The following is a 21790-nucleotide window of genomic DNA, read 5'->3' as shown; positions in this document are numbered from 1 at the left end:
GCCTATTTAATAAAAAATATTGTTTTCCCGATTATCAGAGATTAATTAAAAATATTATAAATGAGTGTGAAATTTGTAGCCTTGCTAAAACAGAACACAGAGATACAAAACTTACATTTGAATTAACCGCAGAAACCTTTAACCCCAGAGAAAAATATGTTATAGATTGTTACTTGATCAATAATAAACAATTCTTATCTTGCATTGATATTTATTCCAAATATGCTGCTATAATAAATGTCAACAGTAGGGATTGGTTAGAAGCAAAAATTTAATGGATATGTAATGAAATGGGTAAACCAAAAAAAATAAAAGCCGACAAAGACTCCGCATTTATGTGCTCAGCATTGCAACTTTGGCTGCAATCAGAAGATGTAAGAATAACTATAACCACAAGTAACTGAACTGAAGTAACTGACAAAATCACTCACTAGAAATCGAAATTACAAGATTAGGCATATTCAACCCAAAGCTCCTAAAACATAACCCGCTTAAACGTATTAATTCAGAAAAATTGTTAAATATCAACACATCCGTTTGGTTACAAGTTAATACTAACGAAATATTGATCATTTCTCATATTCCTCGTACTATTATTAAAACCCCCATTTATAAAATTTTACCGTATCCGGATCAGAATCAGAATATAATAACCGAAACATTGCATCATAAATATTACATATAAAATCAGCAAGTCTCTAAAGTAAAAACAAAAGAAATAGTAAATGATAAATGCATAAAAGGTCTCATAAAACAAACAAATACAGAATGTAGATATACAAAAATGTACAAGAACTTCGAATTAAATTATATTGAACCCAACATAATAATAACATGGAATTTGCAAAAACTTTGTTAAATCAGAATTGTATAAATAAAGATCTAATAGCAGAAGGAAACATTATAATAAAATCATTCAACTGTTCTATACAAATAGAAGTTGTAACAATAACAAATACTGTGCTTGATTACACCCGAACTATTTATGTAAACAACAACATAACTAAACTCGAACCTTTATCCTATATCGTAGCCAAAGAAATATGCCAAAACCATTCAAAACAATATTTTACAACCCAAACAATTTTATTAATACTACTAGCAATAATAATTATTATTATAATCATATATTTGATTTATAAATTTAAGATCATCGCAAAAAGGATAATAATTAATTATAAAAAACAAAAGGTTATTAGTCCCGAAGAAGAAACTAAAAGTATAGAAAATGAAGAAAATGACCTACAGTCATACGCCAAACTAAGCGTCTGAGGACAGGCTAAATTCTTAAGGATGGGGAAGTAACATATCAACAAAATTTCTTTAAGAGTATATCAGTAAATTTTGTAAACCGAAGCTGAAGGCTTTTGTATTGAAATTCGTAACCCAGCTGCAAATAGCCTCATTCCAATTTTTGTAAAAACATACAAATTTAATTATTCCAATTTGGCTGAAAACAGCCTCATTTCAGATTTCCAATTTCTAAGAGTCACTTTAGATTGAAAACCAAAACAATATTTGGATAAACAGAAATCCCGACTCAAATCTTTCTCACTCCTTTTAAGTGAATTAAAACTAAACAGCTCAAACCAGCCTTAAATGGAAACCCACTTCACAGGAAATTTCACATTTTCTTGTCACCTCGATTAATTGAGACCCAAAGCCTTCCATGTCAACTGACACCTCAAGTAAAAGGTTCCGACTCAATCTATTCTCTTCAGAAAACAAAGCCTCTCAGAGAGAAAAGCTTCTTTCGAGCTTTGATCTGCAAAAAGCTTCAGCAAGGGTAGCTATAAAAAGGACTTAGAGCCCCAAAGATAAGTTAGTTCTGAAATTCTAAAATTCTAAGCAGTTGTTCTGAAATTCTAAGCAGTTTTAAAGAATCAAAACCGGAACTCAAATAAAAATATATTTTTTCAAACTATTTTGAAGAAGATATTTAATTATATTTATATCCTTGAAGAGGATATTATAATTTTGTTCAAAAGTATTCAAAGCAGTGAAGGAGACATCTACGACCCTATAAAGTATTTTTATGACCAACTTGGGGTCCTACGGTCCGTCTATGGGCATGGGTCTGACTTAAGCTAATTCAACCAGAGCCTTGGCTACCATGACCCCAACAATACCGCTGTTATTGTTAGACCGCTAACAATAATTTTTTTTTTCCTTTTTGTTAGCTAATTATCCTTAGCAGAACGCTGGCCTTTAAGCACTCCCTCCCTAAATTGAAACGACTCAATCTTCCTTTACTTCCCCATTATTCTTTCCTCATGAGTAACGAATTAGCGCCAAATATGATAAATACCGAATAAAATGCTAAGTCCAGCCAGACGCGCAATGCTCTTACAAAAAAGAATCGACAAAGCTTAAGCAACCACCCGTTTACACCACGCTCCGAACGTTACAAGATACCGTGCGAACAAAAAGAGTCTCACGGCACGGAAAGACTCGTGCGCAAAATTACTGGCGCTGGTTACGCGAGAGATCGTGGGAAATCCAAACGAAAGAAACATAATGCACTTGCACTGACCAATTAGAAGCCAAGAAATGCACTTCTGCTACAACAACAAAACCAGATACTAATGACATAGACCAGCTACTAATGATATAGGTTTAGATTTAATCGTAACAATCACAATTGTATGATCTAATTAAAAACCCAAACAATTAACAGTATGGTATGTTTATATAATTTTTTAACTTGCGCCCAGGTGAAAGAAAAGCTAACGAACTAGAACTAGATCGCCAACGAACAAAATTGAAATCTTATCTTCGAGGAAATGCGTAGAAAGAGTTGTAAAAATGTATGACAATAAAAATGGGTCCCCATGCCTTGGCGTTCGACAAGCAAATGATGTCCTAGAATCATATAACACATGTTTATATTGGGTTTATAGGATAGAAATTTAGGCACTAGCTCTTAACCACAGCACCAGCTCGATAGTTGAATTCTACCAGGCCCTTTTACCACTTTAATTTTGAAACAAATTGAGAGTTTCAGGAATCCATGCAATTTTTAACAGCACTGTATAGAGAAAAATCACTAGATACGTTCGTAAGAGGCCTAAGACGGCAATCATTCCCCAATTTTAGCTATCAAAGAGCCCCACGATATGGCCCGTGCACTACATTTTTGCAACACAATAGAGATCCAGAACACTCGGAAGCGCACCATAAACTTCGGAAGAAATAATTTAGTACCCGCAAGCTCCACCACGAATGACCAAACAAAATTTTTGACCAAAGCTTTACTACCATCCAAAAAAAAAATAAAAATCCGCCACTCCACCCCAACCCCACGGCACGAACCAAATACTATGGGGAACGGCCAAGCCCTGAAATCCTTTATCGACACGGGCCTAAACCCATATTACATTCAAGCACAAGACGTAGGGACCACGCGGAAGTGTTTCGGAAGTTTAGAGAATAATTATGACATTACGGAAAAAACAATTTTTTAACCAATTTTTAAATTTCAGGCCTATGTCAGCGAAGTTCTCTGATAAATCTGGAAAAATTTTGGGCGTTTCACCAAATATCGTTCAACAAATTATACCGTAAAGGACGTACCCAGCCATCCAGAAAATGTTGGAGGAAAGCCAGAATACCTCTTCTGGGACCTTATTCCTAATTCGGCGTCGATGTAAATAATGGAATTATGTAAAATCTCAATGACCAAACATAGTCATTAAAATTTATTTAGACATGTCGGTACACTAAAAAAAAAAATTATAGTAACTGTCGGGTCAGGCAGCAGCACAGCGGTTTAATGTTAATGTTTAGTGTAATGTTTATTTATTTAGGCTTAAGTTTGTACAAAGCGCTAAGTCACAAGCCGAATCTCTCGCGGCCGCTCGACTCAACGGGCCTTTCTTTAGAGAGTTTTAGCTCCGCAATATCTAGGTCGGGCCGCTTCGCGTATGACTAGTCGGGCCGCCCTCTCTGTACAATTACTTAAGTCCCTGCTTGCACCATAAGCTGGTATATCTGCTGATCAACCGGCTTCATCTGCATCTAGGAATAAACATTTATAACGTTTTAAAATTACATAAATTCGACCTTTTATTTTGATGCGGCATCATCTAGGCGGTTCCGAAAAAAGGAAGTAGGAAAAGTTTGAATTCGATAGATTTAAAACTAACTACTCCGCGTAGAAACAGACAGACGGACAGAGTTATATCGACTTAGGATGTGATCGTGATCAAGAATATAAATACTTTATATCGCTTTTGACCAAAAGTATATAAATCCCCTGCAAACTGGCGCAACTAATTCTTCCAAGGAGCCATGGCAAATTTGTGCATACTTCATATGTCTGGGGGTAGAGACTCTTGAATTCAGAGAATAACAAGAACCATGGGCTTATAGAGACAGATTGACAATGCTTTATGGTTTCTGTTAGTCTCGAGAACATACATACATACTTTTTAAGGTCGAAGACCCCCTTCTCCCTATTACACACATTCTCACGAATATTATCCTGAATACCCATAAAAAGCCAAAAATTTATAGAAAAAAAGGTGTCATAAAAGAAAAGTGTCATAGTGTCATAAAAATCTAGTATTTCTTAAGGGTTTACCTGAAAGCAATCCACAATAGGAACAGATGGAATTGTATATATCCTGGATAACGTTTCCTGGCATACACCAGTTAGGTTGTGCTTCCTAGCAATTTTTCCAAAAGAAATTATAGCTTGTGCAGACGCGTGAACTCCCAACATTGTGCTCCCTTGGTCAGATTGTTGTTCCAGGTGTTGCGTTATTATTTGATAATGATGTTGTCGCCAAGTAAATATATCGCTCCAATGTGACAAATCATCAGAAATAATTGGAAGCCGATTTCGCCATGTTTTCACAATTGCTTTCATATCATGCAATGAATTATTGCGCGATTGGGTGAGCCCTTGGTGTATTTGACTTGCTTCATGAAGTTCCATAATTTGTTGTGAAGCTTGAAGAAATGGCAAATGAATATGGGAAACAATGTGGGGCAACCGACGCCACTCCCGAATGCACAAGCTCGACGCAATCTCCACATACCGCTCTACACTTCCAGTTTGTCTTTCATCTGGGTGAAGAAGGCACAAATATCCTTTGTAAAGATTTACCTTGAATCCATATTGTTTTATATAGCATTGTTCTGTTTTTGATAAAGCTGTTTTCATTAAATTCCAATCAGGTACGCGCCAAGAGCTCTCAAGAATAAGAAACATATTTTTATCTTTATTGGTCTGGGCATAGTCTAACAAAATGTCCCACTGGTTCAATTCTTTAGCACACCGCATCCAATGGTTTTCCCACAACGACAACTCGCTATTAAAATTCATATTAACGAGGCCGTTGTTTAAATCTTGCTTAAATTTCGTCATTGCCAAATCATAAGCTCCTTGGGCTTCTTCGAAAAATCCCATTTGTTCATATGAAACCGCTATATTTGTTTCTGGATAGTGTGCGCATTTGAGCCAAAGTCCTGCCCATAAATCTTCCTCATACATGGCAGAATACATATTTGAAAGTGCGTCAAATATACTACTTGAGTGTTCTGTGTCCAATTCTGTACAATTGATATCTACATCTTCACGGTTGTCTTTATTACGCTTGGATTGATTTACTGTCATATCTTCCATTACTAATATTGCTCTGTGCCATAAATTATGAGATTTTCCTAAATAAGCCAGTACGTTTGGTGGAATATATATCGGTGGTACGCATTTAGTCAAACTCTCAACAAATGTATTTAGTGTACTTGGGGAACAGTCCTTCTGATTGACATTAGTTCCTGACGATAGAAAAGGAATTATTTCCTTCGTAATGTTATACCTTTGATCTTCTGTAAAAATACTCCAAATTCGAGGAAATACAGATAACCAAATACTTTGGGCCAACTGACTATCAACGTGGCACAGTTGAGATGTCGCGACAAGAAGCTGATCAGTCCTAATGTTGCGATTAGCTTCTAAAAATTCTGCTTGTTTATACACTAATTCAACCAAAGTTTCACGTCTGGTTGGCAATATTTGATGGCTATCCTCTTGTCGGTCAGCAGTAAACTCCAGTTTTAAATCAATGTCGAATACATCATCTTTGTCATCCACATTTTGAACAATCTCAAAAGATTCCGATTGAGATGAGAGAAATGATACAAATGAATTATCTTGGTTTTCAGTTGTATTTGCGGGAATAACTGAAGTTATGCTAGGAATTTTATACGCCTCATTTGAACATTGGATTTGGGACATAGTATTGGCAGTTAAAATTAGTAATTCAATGCATTGCTTAATCCAATAATGTGAACCTATTGTATCCCATGCTTGAGAACAAATTATATACAATAATCTATCATGAAGTCTGCGACGCATGGATGAATCTAAAATTTCAAAAAATTTTGACCGTATCTGAGGGTTTTGAAAACGTAAACCGTTTAGAAATGCACCTTCGAGTTTGCTTGTTAATTCCGTTTGCTTCAAAATTTCATCTCTGTATATGAAATTAATTATTTCTAGAAATTGCACGTTTAGTTCGTTTTCATCAGAAAATTTTTTTTCTACATTTTGCATTAGCTTAACCAACAATGCCGATTTTTCTCGTAAAGATGGCACGTGCGAAACAATATTCGATTCTTTAGTTTTGATCCAATCATCCAACATTTTAATAACGCATTTTATAACTTTTACTTCTGAACTTTTTTCGATGAGGCTCACCAAAATTGTTCCTATGAAAAGCTTCCTTATTTCTACACTCATTATAAAAATGCGATTTTTGATTAATTCCAAAGAAAGTACCAAGAGCTCCAACGCCAAAGAATTCGAATCTGCTTGTTGGGAATTAACATTATTGCCATTAATGCTATTGATATGATCTTTTGTAAGACGATTTAAAACTCTTATGAATTGTACTAAAATTCGGTCGATATAGGTGGGATTATTTGTGCTACATGCTTTTAATATCATTAAAGTACCGAACAATGAAGATGCGTTTGGTTGGGGACTTTTTTCATAGAATGTTAAGTTATCAGTTATCATTTTGCTAATTGCGCTGTACAAGATATCAAGATCGTCATATTTATGTTGCGCATCTGGCGGGAAAATACCCATCAATCGTGTTAGAAAAATATGTATTAATCGAACGATACGTGTATTTTGATGTATAATACATAATGAAAGACCACGTTGAACTGGTCGTATTATTGACACTAACTGTTCCGAATTTAATATTGTAGTTAAAAATGTTAAAAAGTCTATTCCTGTACATATGTTATTTAAATTGTGATGAGGTGTTTCTACTGATGCGAGAACTTTATCAAGCCAGTTCAATTTTATATCGAAAGGTTGGGGCCAAATTTCTGGTCGCATTGCCATTTTTAAAAGCATAATACACCTGCAATAGAAATAAAAAAGGATAGCAATGTAAAAGGTGTAAAATATTTTTACTTAAAATTAAAGGTAAATTAAAAAAACTGGAGTACATCCAGGGTAAGGCCTCAGCCTGTACCAGGGGCCTAGCTAAGATTCTCCTGAACACTAGAGGTCCGATGCAGAACAGGAGAAGGCTTTGCTCCGGTCCGGTCCGGATTGCTGTCCGGCCCCCTAAAAATCATCCATCGGTAGGGAATGCAAGCACAATTCATATGCAGAACCACAAAAACTAAAACGCTATCGGCGTTTTAAGTGATGTCGCTGAAATATACCCTGCTCCTTTCTCATTATATTGTTTTTAATGATTCGTAAAAATATGTACATATATGCAAAACATTTTACTGCTAACACCTAATCTCATTCATAAATAAATTTAAAATGTACGCTGAAATATTAAAAATTTAATATAATTTCTTTAGTTATTTCACTTTATAACGAATACCCGAATTTCCTTAGGGTAGCAAGCATTAAAAGTTAGAAAAATCAAAAATTGTAATAGGCTACGAAACGAGAGCGCACGCACACCGTGTATGTGTGTTTGTGAATTTATGACACGCATACATACAAAGATCAATCGAAGCGCAACCTTCTTCATCGTGCTCCTTTCAGAGACTGAAAAGCAGAAAGCGGTTAATGACAATATGAGCGTAAGATGAACGCTCACGAAAGGTGAGCGTAAAAATAGAGTAAGATCTCGCTCTGGAGCCTGTCGCAAGAAATTTTTGCGTCTATTTTCGTTTTATGAAATGGGTAGTCTATACGCTATATGGTTAGTGCTATAAGTTAGTATCGAACAACGATCGAACATGGTTTGTTACTCATTATAATAAATAAGGTATGGTACTACGGTAACTACGGTAGGATTACCAGCAGGATCCCCTTAACCAAATATCCTAAGCGTGCTGCTCCCGCCACAAGAACCAGCAGCAAGTTTTTACCCACAGGACAATCTATCAAAACATATGGCAGGCTTTCAATATGTACTTACCATTTTTTTTTTACTTTGACCCCAGTTATTTTCGTTACCTATCAGCTAATTAATTTTACCTTCAGGGTAAAATTATAATACCCGACAATGCTGGCAGTTGTTCGTCAACTCGAATGTTGATAGTATTTTTATCCGCCCTTAAACTTCCTATTTTGTTTCTTTTCTCTAGAGAAAATCCTCTTTAAATTAAAATTCAAACAATTTAAAAGCGCATGCGCTGCAATGCCTAATATAATTTGGGAATATTCTTTGACATTTATAAGACAACGTCATTATATATCGATTATCATGATCAATTTTTAATAATAAATATATTTAAAACTACAATAAAAATTAAAATTAAGCTACATTATAAGTCATGGATTTTTTGTTGTATATAATTTTACTTTACCTTCTAGATAAACTTTCTCCAGGGGAAATAACTCCAGGTTGAGGATCGTTAACCTGACAAGCCAACCGAATTAAAAAATTTAATACAGTATCACAATAGGACTTATCAATAGATCGAAGAATGTCTTCAGTTTTAGAATAAGTCCCAGAACCTGTTAGAATAAATAAAAAAAACCAAACGAAATAAATAAGTTAATTTTAGTAACTAACTTAAGGCACATATATCGAATATGGTTAAAAAACAAGAAAGGAGAGCTAACTTTGGGCGGAGTTAACACGTAGTTAAGATCGGATATGAATCACAAATGTCGGATATGGTTGGCCGATGTTATGAGAACTTTATTATAAAACCAATTTATTACGAGTAGAATACAAAATTGAACAAGAAGGGTAAGCTAACTTCGAGCGAAGCCGAGGTTAATAAACCCTTGATATACCAAAATACAAATTAAAACCGAACATATATCGCAAGCATCGGATATATGTAGATGGCAGATCCTTATAAGAAACTAATTTATAACAATACAAAATTAAAAAAAAAAAAGTCACGAGGTTCTAACTTTTTACCAATACCAAATACCATTTCCAATCGTTTAGTTATACGGCCACTATTAGATATCGGTTGAAATTTGAGAGCTCGGATGAACTGACCGAAAATAGAATCTGTACGAAGTACCATCTTTCTATATAAAAAATACGAAAGTTGGTTCATTTCCGATCGTTCAGTTATGTGGCAGCTATAGGATTTAGTCGGCCGATCCTTATGAAATTGGGTACGTCATATTATTTTGCCAAATATAGCATTCATATAAAATCCGACAAAACAAAAATACAAAATTAGCATTCATACTCTCTAATTCTTAAAATACCAAATTTATACTATTTCCGATCAATCAGTTATATGGCAGCTATATGATATAGTCGGCCGATCCTTGCCGTTCCGACTTTTATACTGCGTGCAAAGGAAAGGTGTGAGCAAAGTTTCAAGCCGATAGCTTTAAAACTGAGAGGATGGGAAAAAAATTCTCGCACCAATGTATAGATGATTTTTGCATTGGTATGGGAGTTTGGTCTTCCGTATGCAGAGCTTGGGCATCACTGCTCTAAAGCAGTGGTCGGCACCCTAATACACTGATATGATTTTAACGCTTCAGTATTATTAAAGAATTGCAGAAGATTCTGCTGAACACTAGAGGTCCGATGCAGAACAGGAGAAGGCTTTGCTCCGGTCCGGTCCGGATTGCTGTCCGGTCCCCTAAAAATCATCCATCGGTAGGGTATGCAAGCACAATTCATATGCAGAACCACAAAAACTAAAACGCTAATAAATAATTTCTTTAGTTATTTCACTTTATAACGAATACCCGAATTTCCTTAGGGTAGCAAGCATTAAAAGTTAGAAAAATCAAAAATTGTAATAGGCTACGAAACGAGAGCGCACGCACACCGTGTATGTGTGTTTGTGAATTTATGACACGCATACATACAAAGATCAATCGAAGCGCAACCTTCTTCATCGTGCTCCTTTCAGAGACTGAAAAACAGAAAGCGTTTAATGACAATATGAGCGTAAGATGAACGCTCACGAAAGGTGAGCGTAAAAATAGAGTAAGATCTCGCTCTGGAGCCTGACGCAAGAAATTTTTGCGTCTATTTTCGTTTTATGAAATGGGTAGTCTATACGCTATATGGTTAGTGCTATAAGTTAGTATCGAACAACGATCGAACATGGTTTGTTACTCAGTATAATAAATAAGGTATGGTACTACGGTAACTACGGTAGGATTCCAGCAGGATCCCCTTAACCAAATATCCTAAGCGTGCTGCTCCCGCCACAAGAACCAGCAGCAGGTTTTTACCCACAGGACAATCTATCAAAACATTAGGCAGGCTTTCAATATGTACTTACCATTTTTTTTTTACTTTGACCCCGGTTATTTTCGTTACCTATCAGGTAATTAATTTTACCTTCAGGGTAAAATTATACCCGACAAGGCTGGCAGTTGTTCGTCAACTGTGGTCAAGCAGTGGTCGACACCCTAGTACACTGATATGATTTTAACGCTTCAGTATTATTAAAGAATTGCAGAAAGTGAGCATGACGTTTCACACATTTAGCCTGTGTGTGTTTGGTATGGGAGCTCATGCTCACAGCCTACTTTCTGCTTTCTGCTATACTAATACTGATGCGACCACTGTTCTAAAGCAACCCTTCAGTACCATACCTCAAGGATTACTGAAGGAAACGTCTAGGTACTAGTATTGCCACCCAAGGAATCCTCGGGGTATGTTTCATACAAACCATCAAGGAATTTCCATAGAAGAGTTCCTCGCATCGAGGAATTCGAACAACTCAAGGAATACTGCAGGATTCCTGCAGTTATTCGAAGAGCATTTGGAAGTAAATACCCCAGGGAATCCCTGGGGTATACTCTCAGGAATCTTTAAGGAAATACCCCAAGGAATCCATGGGGTATACTCTCAGGAATCTTTGAGGAAATACCCTAAGGAATCCCTGGTGTATACTCTCAGGAATCTTTGAGGAAATACCCCAAGGAATCCCTGGGGTATACCGTGAGGAATCTGTAAGGAATTTCACCCCCCCCCCCCTTTTTCCCATTCAATAAAAAAGAATTCAAAAAAATTAAAAATTATTATTAATTTTATTATTATTAATATTACAAATTATTTTTATTATTTATTTATTATTACTAATTACTAATTATTTATTTTTTTTTGTTTTTTATTGTTATTATTTTTTATAAAAGTCAAAGCGTGCCCCAACACTTTCTCCGGCGATTTCCCCGGATCCACCATAGATATACTATCTGTAAATAAAATAAATAGAAATTAGATATTGCTTACATTATTTGTAATTAAAATACATACCAATCTAAACTCAATAAAAATTTGGAAACGCCTTTAATCTCTTCTTCCCACTTACTCTGTCAATATTGTACTGGACGATCAGGTCCACCACGAAAATATATTTTAACGACTTGGTAAGGGGTCCGCGCTTCAATATATTCGTCACTGCGGTGCACAGTGGTTGCGCCCGTAGGCCATAAATCGAAAAAAAGACTTGAAAATAATTATTCAAAATGTAAATAATTTGTCTCTAAATTGACCACATTTTGTCATTGCAAGCTATTTTTTTCCGGAAATCTAACGGGACATTCTAAAAATAGAATGCAAAGTGTGAACACGTGTTCAATTTTGCTGCTGCAGCTACGTTAGTGAGCTTTTTGTCAAAACAAAAGTTAAGTTCAAAGTGGTCGGACGTTCGCAAAAATTCACCAAATTTAATTATTTAAAATGCATTTTAAAGTTGAATGTATTATCTTTAATAAATGGGTTTTATGAAATTTATCTGACTAATTAAATTTTTTGTTCTGTATTTTACATCTATTTACCCTTTTTTGTCTTTTTTGTGAACGTCTTTTTTATGTTTAGATAAAGTTTTAGTTGTGGTCCCACGAAATCCCACAAATAGTATGTATGTTAATGTGTTCGTCTGACTTTTAGGGTACTGTATGCCTAAAATCAGCTGCAGAAATTTGCAGATGTTAATATAATCGGAAAAATACTGATGCTATCTAGCATTTGCCAAGGGGAAGTTTTTCCTTATTGTGCTTTTGTTTTGTTCTCGTTGCTCGTGTTTGTAATGTTTTTGAAATATTTCTATTTACTTATATCACTTTTTAGGAGTTTCCCATAAGTGTGCATTTACACGACTATATATTTTTAATCTTTGGTGTGCAGAAGGTGGCACCAACGCTGGAAGATTAAAAAAAAATATTGAAGTTATGCAAGAGCAAATGGAAAACAACGGATACATTCCCGAGCTAAGCCAACTACCAAAACGAATTGATTGCATATGCAAAAGAATTGCTACTTTTTGAAATAGATACAAACGGAAGAAAACTACAATTATGCAATATTAATCAAGTTGATTATCAGACTACTTTTGTCTTCTGATCCATTTATTACAGGACTAAGGAAATTACCTTGCAAATTTAAGTCCAATTTAAAGAAATCAACTTTAGATTTGTTAGAAGAATTTGATTAACTATTATGTTTTCTTTGTTTTTTTGATTTAATTTATGTTTTTTTATTTTATTTGATATGTCGTCTAATTTGTTTACAAAAGTGTATTATTATTAAAGTATTTGAATATTACTTGAAACTGGTACTTAATTAAGTTTACAATTTTTGCTGTGACAGCTGTATGATATAGTTTTCCGATTTGGACTATGTTTGGCAAGCATATATAAAACTGGCCACACGCATAAAATTTGTAAGTTTGGTTTACATATCTTGAAAATCAAAAAAGTTTTCTATCCTATCGTTCCTATGGCAGCTATATGATATAGTCGTACGATATGGCCAATTTTTTTACTAAGCATTTCAAATATTTTTTTAGATTTTTGGTGTAAATTTCGTTACAATATCTGAACTAGAAGTACTTATGGCCGCGGCTTAATACAAGCCCAACCACTGTGCGGTGGTCTGCAAAAATTAATAGGTATTAAACATTTTTTTATATTTAATTTATAAATATTATACTTACACATTCTTGCTTCATGCCGCGGCCTAAGGCGAATTCTAACGCTGCCAATGCCTCGTCGGTGGGTATTGGGAATTCCATAATGACAGCATTGCTGGTGGCCTTGCTAATAAATAAGTTTATTATATGCACTACTCACCAGAATTAGTTATTATCACCAGTTCACTTAAATGTTTTTTTTTAAAATTTAACTTCAAACGCAACAAACAAACGCGTGTAGCTTTTATGCAAATTGAACATCAAATGCAAAGAGAAGGGGAGAGGCAAGACGAAACCGAAAATTGACAACCGATAGTTCTGGCGCGTGCCAGGGTATAGTCGACCAACGCAATGCCTTGTAATTAGAATCGCACAAGGAAAATAATCAAACATGAACATTTTGGCTTTGCCTAAAGCCAATTATTAATACATTTCAATATACCATTTGATTAGATAAGAAAAATTAATTAAATATAATATATATAAATATTTCAACATATTTTAAAAAGGGTATTCTGACGTCGCTTCCATTCATTTGGTTTTCGACACCGATTTTTTTTCTCTCCCTTCCCTCCATCTACATCTCTCTAATTGTCTCTCTATCGCGTGCCTCTGCTCCGAAACTATGACGTAGAAGCTGCGAAAATTATTGTCGAAAACCGAAAGCAGGTAGAAGTTTCGTTTCCCTTTTCGTTTCGGACTTGAGTAAACGAAGCCCAAATTGTTTTTGTTTTTCGAACATGTCGCCAGGAAACGTCGGGGTAAGGAATTTTGGTACTGAAGGGAATAGGGGGCAACACGCACACATGTTTAAAATTTAAATGTATGCGTAGCAGAAAAAAACAATGAGAGAAGTGCATTCACTGAACGAAAAAACGTAGTTTTTGATTTAATTTTTCGTTAATTAAAAAGTTGAAATGGGCACTAAAATAGTGTTTTTTATTTTAAAGAAAGTTTTTTTAGCAACAGTTCTTAAACAAGTGGAAATCTGCGCTTCCCTAACTATATTTTCTATGGAGAAACTCAATTTCTGAGAAAATTTTTCTCAGTGGGAACATTTAGATTTTTCAGTTTGGGCTTTCAAATGAGGCAAAATGGGAGCAAATGAGAAAGTGCTCACACTATCAGGGAGCCGGCAGCGCTTCCGACCCGATGCACACGTGCTATGCGAAAGGAAAGTTTTCCCACCACTGCTCTAAACTAAAGAGTCTAAAGTTAAAAATATATGTACAGTGACCATTTAAACATTTTCCTTGCCAGTGGTGCTACTTTTTTCGCAGCTACTTTATATTAGGGTGACCAGGCGTCCGTATTAATACGGACATGTCCGTATTTTCAGCTCTGTGTCCGTTAGTCCGTATTTTTTTGTAAAATCTCCGTATTTTTCGCGTTTTTGACGAAAAAACAGGTTGCACCTGCAATTTTTCCGAAATGAGTTTCTAGACTTAAACATTCGAAAGCGCCCGCGCTCACAGTTGACGTAGAGGACGCGCAATCAGTTTAGCACGCGTTATACGGTAAAATTCCCTAGAAATATGGGACGATTGCGTCTGGTTATTCGGACTGTCGCGTACATATGTACATTGCTTATAGTGTTGTTTTGTGTATTTCTGTAACAGCTGACTTTTTTATTCTCAATCAGTCAATCTGTAACAAAACAACCAACTCGTAAGTATTCTGAATGTTTTATAAACGCTAATTACGATTAGATTAGTTGAGAGCTTTATTGTAAAAAAAAAGTGTTCTTGTTGTTGCAGATTTTGGAAGTTCAGGTTTCAAGTAATCGAATGGTCTGAATGTTTTCAACGCGAAATTCGGTAAAGCAAAATCTAACGTGATACCCGACGGGGACAACAAGCTTGTGACAATTAACACGGCATAATGTCCGAGTCACCCGATCACAAACGCTTGAAAACCACGCCGAATTCAACCAAACGCAAGTGAACATTTACAGAGGAGTTGAGAAAAACTTATTCTCGTAGTTTTTTAAATAAATCTGCATATTTTGCTGATTGCATTGTTTGTGATTGTAAGGTGTCAGTTGCAAATAGTGGTTTTTATTTTTTCTTTTTTCATGAAATATCGCCTGATTGCTCTTGTGAAATTGTAGGAACACGTGATCTGGAAAAATATCTCGCTACACCAAAACATTCAAAAAAAAGTGCAAGACGCATCTACTTCGCGTTCCATTTTGGACTTCACTTATCAAAAATCAGCAACAGAGGCACATGCAGTTTGGGCGGCTGAAGGAACTTTGGCATACCACACCATAAAACATCATCAAAGCTACATATCCATGGACTGCACAAGTCAACTCATTCGCTCACTCTTTGGCGATTCTCATGCAGGAAAAAATGTTTCTTGCGGACGTACAAAAACCGAAGCTATTGTAAATCAGGTTCTATCTGTTCATTCCATTGAAATGGTAGTGCAAGATTTGTAAAAGACACCTTTCTTTAGTATAGGCACTGATTCGAGTAATCATGGTAATTTGAAAATGTTCCCATTGATAGTCCAATATTTTGATCCTGCTGAAGGAGGGATAGTTGTCAAATTGTTAAATATCAAAGAAAAGTTTGATGAAAAACCTCAAACTATTGCTAACATGATAAAAAGTGAATTGGATAAACATGTTTTGACTGAGAAACAAATAAGGAGAAAACGTATTGAATTATTTAAGGCGTGAAATCAACCAAAATATCATTGGCATTGGGTGTTCAGGCCATGTCATGAACAATTCAGCTCACCATGGTATAGATCGGTTTTCAATCACTTCTCGATTTACACTGTTCGGACAAATCAATTAAAGAATTTTTGCGATTTCGTTGACGTGGAGTACAGGAAACTGCTATCTCACAGCAAAACACGATGGCAAACCCTCAAGCCAAGCGTTGATGGAATTTCACAAATTTATCCAGCTCTGAAATCATTTTTTTTATCCACTGACCATCCGCCAATTATTTTAGGGAGTTTTTTCAAAGATGATTTTGCGGAATTGAAATTGCTGTTTATAAGTTCACTTATGAATGTCTTTCACAATAGAATCAAAAGCATCGAACGCGAAGACAATTCTGTTCTAGAAGTTTTGCAAATCATAGACGAAGTATCGGAGACTTTGACTGAAAGACTTAATTCGAAATTTATACCATTCGCAGTCAAGCAGAAAATGCAAAAGCTAACAAATGAAGGTAAAGAAACTGAGTGTCAAAACTTTACAGAATCCATGCTTGTAGTGTATGAAAGATCTTGTGATTATTTGCTGAAATGGAGCCAGTCATTCCGTCGTTTGGAAGACTTCGAATGGTTAAATTTCAAGCCAGGAAAAGATTTGAGGTATGAATCTGTTGAAAAATCTGTTGCATTTCTCGCATCCAAAAATATTCAAATTGATGATTCAAAATTATTTGACCAGTTTGTTAATTTAAAAAAATGTATGAATGAAAAAGAAAAGCAAGAAAAAGAAGCAAGAGATAATTTTTTCAAAAAAAGTAGCAATGAAAAAGTCATATTTTTTTTCTGCTAACAGTTGTCTTGAATCATGTTCTGAAATACTCAAAATTGCTCAATATTTCTTTGCGATTCCCTGTCACAACGCAAATTGCGAACGCGTTTTTTTACCTTTTTAATATTCAATGGAGCAAGGAACTGAACAATTTTGTTTTCGAAAACTTGAAAAGTATGGAAACGAGAAAACGGTGGTGTCCGTATTTTCCACCTCAGCTATCTGGTCACCCTACTTTATATCTGCTTATTTATGAAATTCCAGATCTAAAATTTCTTCAATAAAATACCTTATACGCTTTTATATGTCGGTCCGTTTCGAACAGACGGACATGCTTACATTCACATAGGAGCAGATTCTGATATATATCCCTGAAAAATATACATACATCTTTCCAAGCGTTTCACGTTTATGACCAAAATATTGTAATTTCTAATTCAAGTATATACAAATTAAACAACTTTTTTTTATTTAATAAACGCTTTCAAAATATTATCTCTTCAATGGCTCGTGAAGGGTGTATGTGTTAATTCAACTAATCGACGCGAACTGAATATGAGAAGATAAATGTGTTCTGTCGAACTGATATAATTTAGAACATATAAGACCAACTAGACCTAATCAATCACTCTCTTGTTCTCGACTCTGAATTCTTTTTCATCCCAAGTCATTTTCAACGGTGCCATTCCAAATTCGGTATTTTGTCATTATGGCATCTATTTGAAACTCTCACTCTCAAAACATATAATACTTTTGATTACCTTGCGGAACAGTTTCTCTAATGTTATCAGAGGACTTCTTTCGCTGCTCAGCCGCATCAATTCCAGATCGTTTAATGGAACTTTCTTCTTCAGATAAAACTTTCGCTTCTCGTTCATCTTCTTTGATTCGATGAAGTTCCCACTTTATTATTACTTCGGCTAAGTCCACAGCTAATTTTTTATGTTCAATAGATGCAGTAGGAGGAAATCCTAAGCGTTGCATATAATTAATCAAATGCTGCACAAGTTGATGTCTGACCGGAAAATAAACCTACAAAGTAAAATTATAATTTATTATAAATTATTAATTTTTAAGCAAAAACTTGATTCTTACTTTATAATGACGAATTATAAGTTGCAAAATGTGAAATAATTGTTGCATGGCGTGACCTTCTTCCACAATAATTTTTTTAGTCCAATGCGTCAGCATAGTATTTCCGTCTTCCATTCGTAAAGGCATTGCTGGGGTTAAAACATCTAAGGCTTGTTTAACTATAGACCGGGCCTCTAAAGCATGTCCTTTTAATAAGGAATGAAATACTTGCAAGACTATTTTTTTGTGAATTGCCAATCGAGCAATTATATGAGCAAGTAATAGGTGTCCATGATATCTGGCAGTTGGGTCAACCGAGTTTTTACTTAGTAAGCAAGGCCAAGCAAAAGTCATCAGTCGTCTAAGCTTATTACCTTGCCTTTTATTATTAGCATCTCCATCATGTATATGTTGGGAGGCACGCTCCACCAATAAACACGCAAGTTGTAAAAGAGCAATTCTAACAGAGTCCTCATATTGTTTGTCAGGGTCAAATACTTTATTAATAAATACAGAAACAATATTTTTTTCATCTTCCTGATATGGGGTTGGAGGGGCGCCAATAAGTTTATTTCCTTCACCTTTATCAAAGCTTACTGTAAAACATGGAATTATCACTGATGTAATAATTTTGGCTTTTAATTCTTCTGAGATTGCATTATTATTAAAGTTTTCAACAAAGTGGAAAAATGCATTTCGTTTCCAACTGACTGTAAAACTTTGTGCAACTGTGTTTTGTAAAAAATCTCTTAAGAAATGAACATCAGGTATAAATCGAAAACAAAGTGCCCTTAATAATTGAAAAAGTAAATCAATTTCATTTGTATTGTTTGAAAAATATAGCAACAGAATTTTTCCAATTAAATGCCATAAATCACAAACTACGTTGTCAGCGCATGTGGAAGATAAATGGCCTTGCCACGTTGTTTTTAAAACGTCTACGATGTCTTGTCGTGTTGGAATCCACTGATCATCCAATTCCATTAAAGTGAAAATAATTAAAACTGATTGGTGTTGTATTTCATATTTTTGTGGTATTTGAATTTCCGAACTGCATTTCAAATAAGTTATTAATATATTATACTTATTATTTTTTATAACCGTTCGAAATGACGCCCCGTTTTCGTGCTTTAAGATATATATAAAAAATCTATTCCATTGTGCATCAGTCATAATGGATTCCATTAAAAATAAATCCACAGTTTCCGCAGGAAACCTTAGAAGAAATTTAACCAGAGCTCCTCGATATGGACTTGATGCTTCAATCATTAAAACATATTCTGTTTTGAGTACAAGCTGACACAACTTTTCAATATATTTTGGTGATACCGATATATGACAAAACATGTCGATTAAGGTCACAATTTTTTGCTCATATTCTCCACCTCTCGATGATGAAAAAAAATTCACAATAGAATTTGAACTCTTATAATCTCCAAGAAATAATTCTATAATTTTTGTACAATGTTGAAAAATTTGCTCACTGAGTTTTTCATTAAACATTTGTGGAAATAGTTGCGTAAAGTAGGATAAGCGCTTTATTGCCGGTATGGATAAATTTCTGTGGTCTCCTAGTTTTAACAGAAGCGGTCGCAACGCAGATTGAATCTGAAAATAAAATAAAAAAGATTTGAGTACAATCTTACGTAATAAATTTTTTGTAGGGGGCACCAATTTTACTCCTGAGCATTTAACCTTTTTATAATAGACAATAAAACATTTTATTTTGAATTGAAACAAGAAAGGAAAGCTAGCTCCGGGCGGAGCCGAGGTTTATATGACCTGGAGTTAAGATCCGATATACATCGCAAATATCAGATAAAACAGTGGTCGGCACTTAATACATTGATATGACTTTAATGCATTAGTATTAGTAACGAAAAGCAGAAAGTAGGCTGCTGTTTATACTGTTTGTAAGAGGAAGAGCTCGGGTTTTATTTATGCCACTGGAATAAGTCCCTGCCGACCACTGTTATAAAGCTTCAATCATAGATGCTTACTTACCTGAATGGCTTAAAGAGGGGGCTAAAGAGGGACTAAAAGTGTGCAAATTTTTACCAATGCAGTATGGTTCCCGAGGTCGATTTTTGTGGCATTAATTCTAAAAATAGAGTTAAAGACCTCAATTGTGTTTTGCACCTTGTGGTTTTTTAGAAAGATAAGTATGTAAAAAAAACGTGGAGTCTGCGCGACCACGCCTTCTATTGCCTCCCATACAAACCCATTCGTAGAACGAGGGGTATTCAAAAAGTAAGTTTCCCTGTGTTGGGGGAAAAATATAAAACAAGTTTTAGGCAGTAAAAGTAAATTTATTTTATTCTTTGACTCTTAAACTATTTTTCTACATAGTCGCCTTGGACTACAATACATTTTTGGTATCCGTGTGAAAGCTTAAGTAAACCTTCCTTAAAAAATTCCGTGCTCTGTTTTTTGATCCACGATTTGACGACTTGTTTGATTTCGTCATTTGAAACGAAGTGCTGGACTGAAGTTCGGTGAATTTGACATTTAGGAGGCATCATTTCCAAAATATAGTCAATAGTCCATCGTCTGTCCTCCTGAATAATGTTTTCAACCGCTGCAATCGCATCGTCCGTAATGGCGCTTTTTGGGCGTCCGGCACGCTGCGTGCACTTCTGCGCGTCCGTTGAGAAAATCTGTGCGCCATCTTCGCACCTTCTGCACACTCATACAGTCTTCACCATAAATAGACACCAATTCACTGTGAATTTCATTACCGTTTAACCCTTTTGCAGTTAAAAAACGAATAACCGAACGTAATTCACAATCGGACACGCTTTGCACTGGTAACTCCATGATTATTGAGCTCGTACTGCTGAAAAAAGTATTCTTGGCCAACAAAACCAATTCCGCTCTTATCGGTAGAATCTACACTGAAACTATGTTCAGCTAGAGTCCGGTAGGTGGCGTCTGAGAGAAACGCCAGACTAGGGAAACTTACTTTTTGAATACCCCTCGTATTATTAGTAGAAATTACGTAGGACGCTGAATTTAAAAAATAGATTTACATTTACTTCAGGAATGACTTAAATATCTATATATACATGTGTATTTGTTATATATTATTATTAAGTAGGTATATAGATATACTATACTAATTTTATTCGCTATCTTCGTCAGTATCTGTGTCGCTGTACGTATTTGATGCGTCCATTATTTTCGGCTCTTATAGTAGGCTTAATACTTCTTTAGGTAACATCTTTACTTTATTTGGTTCAGCAATGCAAAGCTGGATAACAAAGGATCCGATGAGTCCAAAGCTCTGTTAAACACATCTGTTATGCTATGAATTCTACTGTCTTTCCTGGAATGGGATAGGCGATCTGTCTTGTATGATTTGCGCGATTCTGAAGCATTTTCACCCAAAGAATCACCCGGAACCACAGAAGCTTCAATAATTTGTGATCCTTGAGCCAGCATATTTCTCCTGCTGCCCTATTGGAGAAATTTTGAAATTTTTCGACAGAAATTTTATATTTACTTGACAAAACTATAAGTATGATATGGAAATTGTGAAGAACTTCATGATTGAAATCTAAAATAGAGCCAAAAACTACAGCATTTGAGAACGCTCTGCGGGCCGTGTGGCCATCGTTGGAATTCCCGCTTCCATTTTGTTTTGCCATACCAACAACAATTCCAATTTCAACAAATAATTTCTTCTTTATGTTCAGTTTGCGGGCTGCCATACATTTTTTGTGCTTCGTATCTTTAATGTGCCATTTATTTATTCCAACTCTGTATGACACATTTAAAACATGTTCGAAAAGTCTGATCCATGCGGTGACTTATACCGTATTGAAGAGAACATGGTTTTAATTTGAAGGTATTTGATTTCAAATTTTTGTCCGT

At 35.2% G+C, this 21790-nt stretch overlaps 1 protein-coding gene and 1 long non-coding RNA gene across 11 annotated transcripts in view; one reads left to right on the top strand and one right to left on the bottom strand.

The window, feature by feature from the left end:
* The window catches only part of LOC138926112 (uncharacterized), a 101632-nt gene extending 97576 nt beyond the window's left edge, over positions 1–4056 (top strand). Inside the window, exon 2 of the long non-coding RNA XR_011442474.1 lies at positions 3483–4056. This is a non-coding gene — a long non-coding RNA (uncharacterized lncRNA). The remainder of the gene's footprint in view (positions 1–3482) is intronic.
* Nipped-A (Transcription-associated protein Nipped-A) overlaps positions 1–21790 on the bottom strand; it is a 172588-nt gene that overhangs the window by 43643 nt on the left and 107155 nt on the right. For all 10 annotated transcript variants that reach the window (XM_070278853.1, XM_070278849.1, XM_043210464.2 and 7 more), the window contains 4 exons: positions 17939–19525; positions 17605–17875; positions 8797–8947; positions 4583–7379 (listed from right to left, as the gene is read on the bottom strand). In XM_070278853.1, the coding sequence (XP_070134954.1) occupies positions 4583–7379; positions 8797–8947; positions 17605–17875; positions 17939–19525 (4806 nt within the window). The remainder of the gene's footprint in view (positions 1–4582; positions 7380–8796; positions 8948–17604; positions 17876–17938; positions 19526–21790) is intronic.

The sequence above is a fragment of the Drosophila bipectinata genome, chromosome 2R, assembly GCF_030179905.1.
Source record: "Drosophila bipectinata strain 14024-0381.07 chromosome 2R, DbipHiC1v2, whole genome shotgun sequence".
Lineage (NCBI taxonomy): Eukaryota > Metazoa > Arthropoda > Insecta > Diptera > Drosophilidae > Drosophila > Drosophila bipectinata.
This window is presented reverse-complemented; position numbering and strand designations above follow the sequence as displayed.